Source organism: Solanum pennellii, chromosome 12 (genome assembly GCF_001406875.1).
Source record: "Solanum pennellii chromosome 12, SPENNV200".
Lineage (NCBI taxonomy): Eukaryota > Viridiplantae > Streptophyta > Magnoliopsida > Solanales > Solanaceae > Solanum > Solanum pennellii.
In genome coordinates, this window is record NC_028648.1 from 77,836,962 (window position 1) to 77,847,633 (window position 10,672).

General features: G+C 36.4%; 2 protein-coding genes across 7 annotated transcripts; one reads left to right on the forward strand and one right to left on the reverse strand.

Moving 5' to 3' along the window:
- The first annotated feature begins 277 nt into the window (after positions 1–277).
- LOC107007274 (6-phosphogluconate dehydrogenase, decarboxylating 3, chloroplastic) lies at positions 278–2,233 on the forward strand. The gene has a single exon (XM_015205831.2). The coding sequence runs from the start codon at positions 483–485 to the stop codon at positions 1,971–1,973; it is 1,491 nt and encodes a 496-aa protein (XP_015061317.1). The 5' UTR covers positions 278–482; the 3' UTR covers positions 1,974–2,233.
- Positions 2,234–5,822: 3,589 nt separating this feature from the next.
- Positions 5,823–10,672, reverse strand: LOC107005428 (BTB/POZ domain-containing protein POB1-like). Of its 6 annotated transcripts, XM_027913744.1 has the most exons (7): positions 10,396–10,672; positions 9,351–9,500; positions 8,915–9,039; positions 8,761–8,830; positions 7,363–7,642; positions 6,604–6,972; positions 6,254–6,464 (listed from the first exon to the last, which is right to left on the reverse strand). In XM_027913744.1, exons 1-7 carry the CDS (start codon positions 10,622–10,624, stop codon positions 6,395–6,397), a joined length of 1,293 nt encoding a protein of 430 aa, XP_027769545.1. In that variant the 5' UTR covers positions 10,625–10,672; the 3' UTR covers positions 6,254–6,394. The 6 variants fall into 6 exon arrangements, with proteins under 6 accessions (XP_027769543.1, XP_015059508.1, XP_015059509.1 ...); XM_027913742.1 differs by having other exon boundaries at positions 5,823–6,972; positions 9,351–9,494; positions 10,396–10,671; XM_015204022.2 differs by having other exon boundaries at positions 5,823–6,972; positions 10,396–10,671.

The window sequence follows — 10,672 nt, forward strand, 5'->3', positions numbered from 1 at the left end:
AAATGCCAAGTGACTCTGTCCATCAATCTCACATTAGCCTATTTATCCTACAAGGCTAAGAACCAATAACAAATATTAAGTAACTTTGTCAATCAAAACTACGACAGACAAACCCATACCCTCGAGTGCATTGTTCTCCAATACAAATATCCTTATACTCTATTTCTTATAGTAGTGTTAATCTTCAAATACATTATATATTAACTTTCAACAAATATTTTTAAACAAAAATAATTTATTATATTAACGTGATTTTTGCTAAGATAACGCGAAAAAATTAGGCAAACATCGACTAAGACGCCAACCTCTCGTTGGTTGTTTTGGCCACTACCCTTTCACTCCCTCGACGAGTCCGTCACTCTCCTATTACCTAAAAACCCACCAAACATTTCTCATTTTTCACTATATATTCATCTTCTTCACTCCATTTTCAAGGAATCTCTTCCATTTTTCTCCTAAAAATCACTTCTTCTTCATTCACCATGGAAGGCGCAGCAACAGCTCAAGCTTTATCTCGTATTGGGTTAGCTGGGTTAGCTGTTATGGGTCAGAATTTAGCCTTAAACATAGCTGAAAAAGGGTTTCCTATATCAGTTTACAATAGAACCACTTCGAAAGTAGACGAAACCCTAGATCGTGCTCAGAATGAAGGACAGCTTCCATTGATTGGACAGTACAATCCACGTGATTTTGTGTTGTCAATTCAACGACCCAGATCTGTTATCATTCTTGTTAAAGCTGGGTCACCTGTTGATCAAACGATTGCTGCGCTTTCTGAGTATATGGAGCCTGGGGATACGATTATTGATGGGGGTAATGAGTGGTATGAGAATACTGAAAGGAGGATTGATGAGGCGTCGTCTAAGGGGCTTTTGTATTTGGGTATGGGTGTTTCTGGTGGAGAAGAAGGGGCGAGGAATGGACCTTCGCTTATGCCTGGTGGGTCTTATGGGGCTTATACGAATATCAAAGATATTCTTGAGAAGGTTGCAGCTCAAGTTGAGGATGGGCCTTGTGTTACTTATATTGGTGAAGGTGGGTCGGGGAATTTTGTGAAAATGGTGCATAATGGAATTGAATATGGTGATATGCAGTTGATTTCGGAAGCTTATGATGTGTTGAAGAATGCGGGTGGGTTGAGTAATTCTGAATTGGCTGATATTTTCGCCGAATGGAACCGTGGGGAATTGGAGAGCTTTTTGATTGAAATTACAGCGGATATATTCAATGTGAAGGATGAATTGACTGGAAATGGGGAGTTAGTGGATACGATTTTGGATAAGACAGGAATGAAGGGGACGGGGAAATGGACTGTGCAGCAGGCGGCGGAGCTGTCTATTGCAGCTCCGACGATTGCTGCTTCGTTAGACAGTAGGTACATGAGTGGATTGAAGGATGAGAGGGTTGAAGCCTCAGAGATTTTTAGGAAGGAAGGTTTAAAGGAGGAAATAAGTTCTGATATTAATGGTATTAGCAGTGTTGATAAGAAGAGATTGATTGATGATGTGAGGCAGGCATTGTATGCGTCGAAAATCTGTAGTTATGCTCAGGGGATGAATTTGCTAAGGGCAAAGAGCTCTGAGAAAGGTTGGAATTTGAATTTGGGAGAGATGGCTAGGATTTGGAAAGGTGGTTGTATTATCAGGGCAGTGTTTTTGGATCGTATTAAGAAGGCGTATCAGAGGAATCCTAATTTGGCTAACTTGATGGTTGACACGGAGTTCGCAAGGGAGATGGTGCAGAGGCAAGCTGCTTGGAGGAGAGTGGTGGGACTTGCTGTTCAGAAGGGAATTAGTGTTCCTGGAATGTCTGCTAGTCTTCAGTATTTCGACACCTACAGGCGTTCTAGGCTTCCCGCGAACCTTGTGCAGGCTCAGAGGGACTATTTCGGGGCACATACTTACGAGAGAGTTGACAAGCCAGGAGCATACCATACCGAGTGGGCAAAACTTGCTAGGAAAGCCCGAGTTTAATGCTGCTACAGCTATTGCGGATTATGATCAAAATCTCTGGTATTAGTTGAACTGTTTGATTTTAAATTGTGCAATTCAGGCCTTTAAAATTCCAATTTATCTTGTTGAGAGTTTTTATTTGCTAGGCATAAGAAAGATTGGTAAGCTTTTTTCGTTTAGTTTTGCAGTTAATAATGTTGTATGCCTTCGAACATTATAGGGCCTTCGCTATCGAAATGACTTCTTCCATTGAAGTAAAAGAAGTTGCTTTTCCTACATTACATTTTGATGCATACAAATTACCTGCACTTTTATTTATATATATGGATTATTACAGCTCCTCACTCTCCAAACGAATATTTCGTATATTTGAAGATATCATGTTATAGCAAGTAGTTTGTGTTTGTCTTTGGCGCTCAGCTCCGAGAGCATTATATGTTGTTAGTAGAGAAAAAGTACTACTAACTGTGAAAGAGAGCTATGGTTGTGATTGTGAATGAGCCCCGAGGCCAAGGATAGATTGTGCTCGCAATGCTTCATTAAAAATATGTCTTGAGACAATTCCTCAACTTGAAAGGCAAACAATGATGAGTATGTGATTAGGGGAAATATTGGAAGCATGTTGTGGCTCTTATCCCGTTTGATGCTATATGGATGATTAGGATATATCTTAGAAGTGGCAGCGAAAGGCACCGGCCTGGTCATTAGGGCCTTAATTATCATGGAAGAGGCATTTCGTATAAAACCTTCTGAATTTTAGAAATCTTACATGCCTTCTAGGTTTGTATCTTCAAATTTTGTTGTTTCCTTCAGGAGTCTCTTCTTCCCTCGCCCCTTTTCTATGTTTCTGTTTCTACTTGTATTTGCTTGTGTGCTGTTTTAGTTTACCATTTCGCAACAGTGTTTCCGAACTGCCACTTGCAGAGTTTCTTGCTTCTATTTTCTTTGATTTCTGTAGTTCTAATTGACACTAATGATTCCATCTTGTTAAAATTTGTGCAAATAACATGATTCCTGCCTGTCCTATGCTATATCATGTCTGACCCAAACTCAAAGCTGCATATCTGCAAGTTTTTTTATAATATTTAAAGTAAAAATTTTGTTCCGATATTTAAGGTTATTATTTGACATTTTTCATAGACAACTGTTGCTTTACAGTTAGTTTATAAATGTTTTAAGATTCTTTTGATTGCTTTCGATATAATTTTGTCGAATTGGGGGCTAACCAATTAAAATTCTCTGGTGTTTTATGAGTAATAATGATGTGTTTGTAGTTCCTATTTGCTTTTCGAGATGGTTTTCAAGTATTTCACCACAAGAAATTGATATTAAAATCAAAACTATTTGTATTTTATTTTTCCTTGTCCGCTAGAGTTGTGCAGTTATGTATTTAGCACACGTTAATCAACTATGTAGTAAATGATGGGTACATTTCTAAGCTTCATGTGTTGATGTGATTTGAATGGAAGTTCTTCACATAACACTCATTGTGGGTTCACTTATGAACGGGACGTTTAAAATAAGAGCCTTCTCTTACATTGGATGCTCAAGTTTTTCCTTGCAGAAGTCTTTGATATAGACTTCCCATGTCCCCTTTTGTGCTCGATGATGAAAATCACGAAACTTGTAGTACCCTAATGAAGTTCAGCATACAATTGTTCCTCCATTGACTGTTTTACCTTGAAAATTGGAATCTTATGTGGATCTGTCAAGCTTTTATCAGGAATTTGTTTGTTCGCGTAAAAACTCAGATATTCTGCTGCTTATCTTAAAGAACTTCTCTTTGTCTAGGCTATTATTCCCTCCTCTTTGCATATCCATGTATCATCTAGATCTTCAACTCCAGTTCTCCTTTGTACGTTTTGAAACTTCGATGCAACATAAATTACATGCAGTGTATATAGTTAATAAGATTCTTATCGACTCCTTCTGGGAGGATCTTGCTTGTGACTCCAGTATAGAGCATTACTGATTTGAAGAACACTGGTTTAGGATTGGTGGCTAACAGAGCTTAATATTTCATGCTGTTACTATATCCTAATGTTTTGCTCCTTAATTCCTGTTTTTCTTCTGCTTCGTGGCTGTTAGACTATTTTCCGTGACCATGTCTGTGTTTGCTGGGAGAAAGAGCTTCATCATTGTATTGCCATGTCCATGTTTCATTTTTCATGACCTACGAGTCTTGTGGATGTCTATGTGAAACCATAGCATATATGTCTGGCTTGTTGCTTCTTCCGAACTTCTATTCTGTTCTTTACCAAAACCAGGACTACTTCAATGTCTGATAAATTACTGAGGGCTGCTGTTTGAGCCATTTTTAAGCTTTGTAGTTGGAATTCCTGCGTCACGTCTACTGTGTTCCCATGTTTCTATTATACATCTACTATAATGTCAATCGATCAATCAACTTCTTTTCTTTGTTCTTCTAACTTTCGTGTAACTCTCTTTTTTTTTGCTTGGTTGTGTTGTTAAAGCTTACATTTGGTTCAGCATCAAAGGTTTGTTAGAAGTCTTTGATTTTGTTGGAGATTTGTTTGTACATCATAAAAAGAGAGGTTGTAGAACCTAAATAATTAAATGCTGGAATGAATGATAATGATTCATGCACCTTGTCTGGCCTAGTGATTGAGAATCTCGAGGTCTCAAGGTTTAAAACACTAGGTAACTTTTTCCATCTATTCTAACTTTGGTGAACAAAGTTATCTGTGCGGAAAAGCTGACTTGAACACCACGATTATAAGAAAAGAAAGAATGATGATGATTCATATAGTCGACCGTGAGATAGACGCATGCATTGACATTTCTGTTTCACCTCTATTTATTTGATCTATTGTATTCTCTTGATGCAATCTTTCAGAAGGAATTGAAAAAGATTATTCTAAATGAATATAAGCTGTTTGTTTAATTGTTGTTTGTCAACCTTGTAGCATTCATTTTGATATAATAAAACACGAAGGATCAACAATGTGTTATCAAATCAAAATACATGCTTATTAATCAAATGACCCATTTTTATGGATTTAACCATTTGTTTTAGGGAAAAGGGTCTGATATACCCCTCAACTTTGTTATTTGGAGCTGATATACCCCTCGTTATAAAAGTGGCTCATATATGCCCTTACCGTTATACAAACGGCTCACATATACCCCTGCCGTTACAAAATGGCTCACATATACCCTTCATTTAACGAAAGTTAAAAAATTAGTCTTAAATTTATATTTATTACTTCTAATTTTTTTAAAAAAATTATTTAGGGGTATATATGATTCTTCTATCAAAGTTCAAGGTATATTTTAATTTTTTTCATATATAAATTATTTTTTGACTTCTTTATTATAATTATTTGAATTTCTTATTCTTATTTTGTTTTTTTCTTTCATTCCTTAGTTTAAAGAATAAAAAATTAAACTATTTTTTTTGTGTATATTGTAATTTAATTTCATATTCGAAGAAAAAATTTGGTCATCTACAATAAGTTTTACAAGAATATTAGTGAAACATAAATAAATTTGATTATCAAAATAATAATTATAACTTAGTCATTGAAACAAAAAAAGTCAAAAAAATATGTTTGACGAGAATTAAATTTACTCATATGGGATTATATTTTTTAGAAAAAAATAATAAAAAATTAGATTAAAATTATTATTTTTTTCATTTCCGTTAGAGGAAAAGGGTATATGTGAGCCATTTGTTTACAAGTAGGAGTATATATGAGCCACTTTCATAACAAGGGGTATATCAGCTCTAAATGACAAAGTTGAGGGGTATATCAGACCCTTTTCCCTTTGTTTTAACTGATAAACCTTGTGTTATGTTGGTAAGATAAAGGGGTAAAAATTTCAAAATAAAATGATGGGCACGAGCGATGAAATATCCTTGTCTATCTCATACACCAAACAAACGACAACCATGGTTCCTTTAGGCTTTAACTACTATTTCCTTGAAAAAGGTTGACAAGTCAAAAAGCCAGTACAATGTGAAGCAGATGAAGCTAACTGAGTCTGTGAGTTTCAGTAACATACAGCAGCAGTGCACATACAACACTGAAACTTCTTCAAGTAAGATGAATATACAATTGAAACCTTTTAACAGACCTTTGGCTGGTTAATATCTTTCAGTTAGCATTCATTCTTAAAGCCCTCTTGACATCTAAAAAGTCCAGTATGGCTGCAAGCAAAGTCCTTCTGTTAGTAAGTAAAAGCTCATTGTCGGACAGTAAGCACAGCTCGAACACGGAGAATTCCATTGATGAAGTATACACTACCCTCAGCTATAAAAGTAGTCCAAGGTATGCCAACCAGGTTCCTGAAGCCATCACCCTTGCCGCGAGTGAATGTGTGGCTCCCCTTATATCTGCTCAGATAGTCCTCAGATAGGGTTGTCAAAGCTGCAAAGTCAAAATCAACTGTAAATGTCTCTAACCCCTTCTCTTGCATGCTTAAGAACATTCCAAACCAATGGAATGAATTCTGTTGATCCATGTTACAATGAGCTGATAGGTGAAAAACCTGTCCACCCAAATGGAAAGCCTGTGAGTAAATTCTACCAGCAGGAAAGAGATTATTACACTCTTGCCGTTTTAAATCTAGGTAAACGATACAATGCTGAAAGGGAAGTTCAAAATTGACAACTTTAATTGGTCTAAACTTGTAAGCACGCTCCACAAAACTACTACATGATGCATTGCCCTCCTCAGCAACAAGCAAACGCTGCCGGTGCGGTGCTTCAGCTTTGAAAAATAAAGCCCCCAATACATTCTTGGAAGCTAGTTCAGGATCAAAATCATTACAAGTTAGAACTTTCCTCAGCTTGCTGCATGTCATGTATGGAAAACGAATGAGGTGACAAAGACGCGACCCCAATATTTCACGTCTTTCTTCCAAGTTTGGGTAATGGGTTCGAGCCCACTTTAAAACAAAGTCATAGACAACATCCTCTGAAGCAACCTGAAGATCGTCATTGCAGAGAACAGCCTCAAATCCCGCAATAGGTAAGTTCAATACCTCTACTTGGAACCTGGCAAGGAATTTAGGATACAGTTCAGATGACAAATCTTTGTCTAAACCATCAAACAACGTTTCTCAGGAGTTAACAAGTTCTGATATCTAGGTTTAAATTGAAAGCATTCTGAAATCTGGTACTAGAAGCCTCTTTAGAGGCAAGATTAGAGGTCCTTTATTTCACTATTCAGTAATCAAACAAACAGGAAAAGGTTAATGGCTAGTTTATAAAGCCACAGAAGTAGGCATATGGGAAAACCACACGCACTCTGAAATAGGAGTTAGCTCGTGAGGACAACAAGACTTTAGCTTTTCTTCACATTTCGTTTCTAAGAAACAGTATTAAGCTTCAATTTCAATCAACCAGAGTAAGTAATAAAAAACTCTCTTTTGGAAGTGTTCTCACTTGGTGATATCCTTGAAATGTGCAGCAAGAAACTGTTTTGCAGCATCTAGCAGTGGCTGAACTGCATCAGTAATAGAAACACTAGAAGGAAGATTCAAAAATAGCGAAGCTGATTCACATGTCATGGGAAGATTGAGCAATAAACGGCTGCAGTGTCTCATGCATGATGCAACCTCAAATTTGTCAGCAGCCATAAGCACATCAAGCATAGCAGTAGCTGTTATCGTAGACAAAGTATTGCTATACATGAATTGTAGCAACTTTATGAAGGCAGCTTCTTCTGCGAGAAAAAGAGAGAAAGAAAGGTGGATGTGAAAAGAAGAAAGTTTGTGAACACAAATTAAAGGAACTATATGTTCACTAGTTAAAGTAACTATCTAAGAATTCTTCTTTAAATATGCTTAGAAGCAAAACGAGCAGTACTAGCACTTGGAACATGTTATTAACCTTGCAAACATATGAATAGACAATCAATGTTTCACACAAATGTTTCGGAAAGAGACACAATTTTTGTTCTGGTGTCTAATCCTTCTATTATTCATCAAGATAGATAAAGTACTGGATATTAGGAATGATGCTTTTCTATATCTGAAGACTTCTTATTACTTCTTAACATTTCTACTTAGCCATGTGAACACGAGGTCATGAGTTCAAGCTCTTGCAAAAATATAGGGTAAGACTGCATACAATAGACCCTTGCGGTTCTTTTCTGTAATCCGCACATAGCAGGAGGTTAGTGCAACGGGCTCCCCTTTTTTTACTTAGCCATCAATGATATGTCCGATAAGAATTGACATGGCTTTCAAGACTAGTTGATACAAAGGGTACTTTAGGGATGTTATGATTTTGACTTATTTGTAAAAATACTTCTTTCTTAAACAACCATCTGATGGAAGTACAAGAATCCCCTTAATTCTATGAATTCAAATAGCCGAAAAAACTGAATTTTCAATTAGTGATTGATACACATTGCTCTCTAATTGCACATCCTAAACATCTAAAACTTGTCATTGAAATGTCAAATCAAGTGCACAAGAGGTGGCTAGTCTGTGTAATAGGAGTATAGTAAGACATGCTTTTTATCCCCCCTCCCCTTTTTTTTTTTTTTGGGTGGGGGTGGGGGTGGGGGGTAAGTAACATAGACCACGATATAGTGTAAGTAACATAGAACATGATATAGTACAACCTACAAGCAGTTTCAATAGCTTGCTTTCTAGCCTTACCAATTGAAATATGAGATAGATAATAGACACTCGGACAATAAAATTGTACCCGAATTATGATATGAACATCATCAGATTAATATTTACTACCCTACGAGTACAACTTTCTAACGGAAAGGACAATACAATGAAATGAGAACATGCCAAACTACAACTAAAAAATCTTAATACTAACCCGAGGCATAGATTTGTACAGTAACAAGCTGCTTCTCTGACTCTGACTCTCTCATGCCATTGGAGAATAGCTATGAAGAAAACAAGAAGACGTCAAAAAACAAGCAATCAAGACTTTCTAATTCATCAAAAACAGAGCATTAAAAACTCCTAGCCTTGTAAAAGAATGGACTCTGTGCGGCCAAAATAGCAGAATTGATGCGTATAGTTTTCACTGAAAGCGCAGCTGCAGAGTTCAAGTATGTGAATGAGTCAGTGCTCTTAGAAGCAACGCCACCACCTTTAAAATGCCGTAGGCTTGTTACAAAAGGAAGTAGAACAGAGAAAGAGAAAAAAAGCACAAAATGATAAAGGAACTTAGGTTTAACATTCCATTACATCATAACAAAATCAAGGTTTCAGATTATGCACACAAAGACGTCACATATATTGCCTAGAAGAGTGAAAGCCATGTTAGAAGATTTCTTAGATTCTCATATATCATGATCTTATGTTAATACAGTTGGAATACTTAACAAATGACATCCTTGAAATAGCAGTACAATGATGGAAATAAGATAATTTGGTCTACGGTGGGAAGTGCATAGGTACCCGGGTGATCTGTAGTCATCTCAACACCGGATGAAGATTCCTCAGCAATTGCAACAGCTTCCTCATCTTGGTTCTCATAAGCAAGGAATTCTGTATCCAGCATAGTACAATTCAAAACCTCGTCCTCACGTTGCGTGAGCACATCTGCATCTGAAAGGTTTATGAGATCAGCATTCACTAGAACAAAAAACAAAGTGAATTTGGAGAAACAAACTAATAAGTGCAGTAATGTTAAAACATAACAACCTTGAGTAAGTTTTCTGATAGGTAAACAAACGAGAATGTGGACAAACTCAAATGCGCACTCTGATAACTTAGAACCCAAGTATGATTTTGAACAGCAGACATACTTGATTTTGTGGCAGATGGAAAATTGTAATATTTACAGCCAAATTTACCAGAAACAGAAAAATAACTACAAGATCATTATTCCTTTTTTATTTATTTTATTTTGATAGCAAACAAGATCATTAGTATTTGACTCTCCAGACTCCATATTTGCAAATTATCTGATGCCAAAATTAAGTTATGCTGTTGCTGCATCTGCAAGAACAGTTGTAAAAGACTAAAAGAGGTTGATTCATCTAAAAAACTAAAAACCTTAAATTCAGAAAGGATACAAGTGATCCACCTAGATAGCTAAGTTCATGAATTCTTCCCTTTCCATATCGATGTCAAATTCTCCAAAATACCGTACCACTGCCGAATTCTTTAAAAATACACTATTTTCTGGAGAATTCAACACACACCCATTGGCGTTTTTTGAAAGTTCGAGCAACATAGCTAGATAGTACGAAATTAACTTGAATAAATAAATTCAAATCCTAAAATTTGCATCTTTTCCTCATAAAGCATGATAAGTAAAACCTCATTCTTCACATTCATTTCAACCATAATAAAATTAATCCTTAAAATCTAAATTAGACAAATATGCAAATTGTACTTCTTACATACAAAATATACGCACACTAAAACCAAGAAACCCCTAATTCTACAAAAAAAAATTTTTAAAGAAACCCTAATTAGTGAAATTAAAAGAACTAACCATTTTGTTTACTGGTTTCTTCTCTTCTACGTTTCCGTTTCCGGTCCAAATCGCCAGCAGTACTGCTACATCCCTCACCGTCGGATTTAGAGTTCGGAACAATCTGGATCGTCAGAATCCGGTCGGAGAAAGCGGCGTTGTCGTAAGCGAATGAGAAGTTGGATCCAGTACCCGACCCGTAACCAAGAGGGTCCATTTTGGTTAATGGATCAGAAAAATCGTTTTTCATGGAATTCAAAAATTGAAGTATTTAAGTGAAGAAAAGGTTGAGAGAATT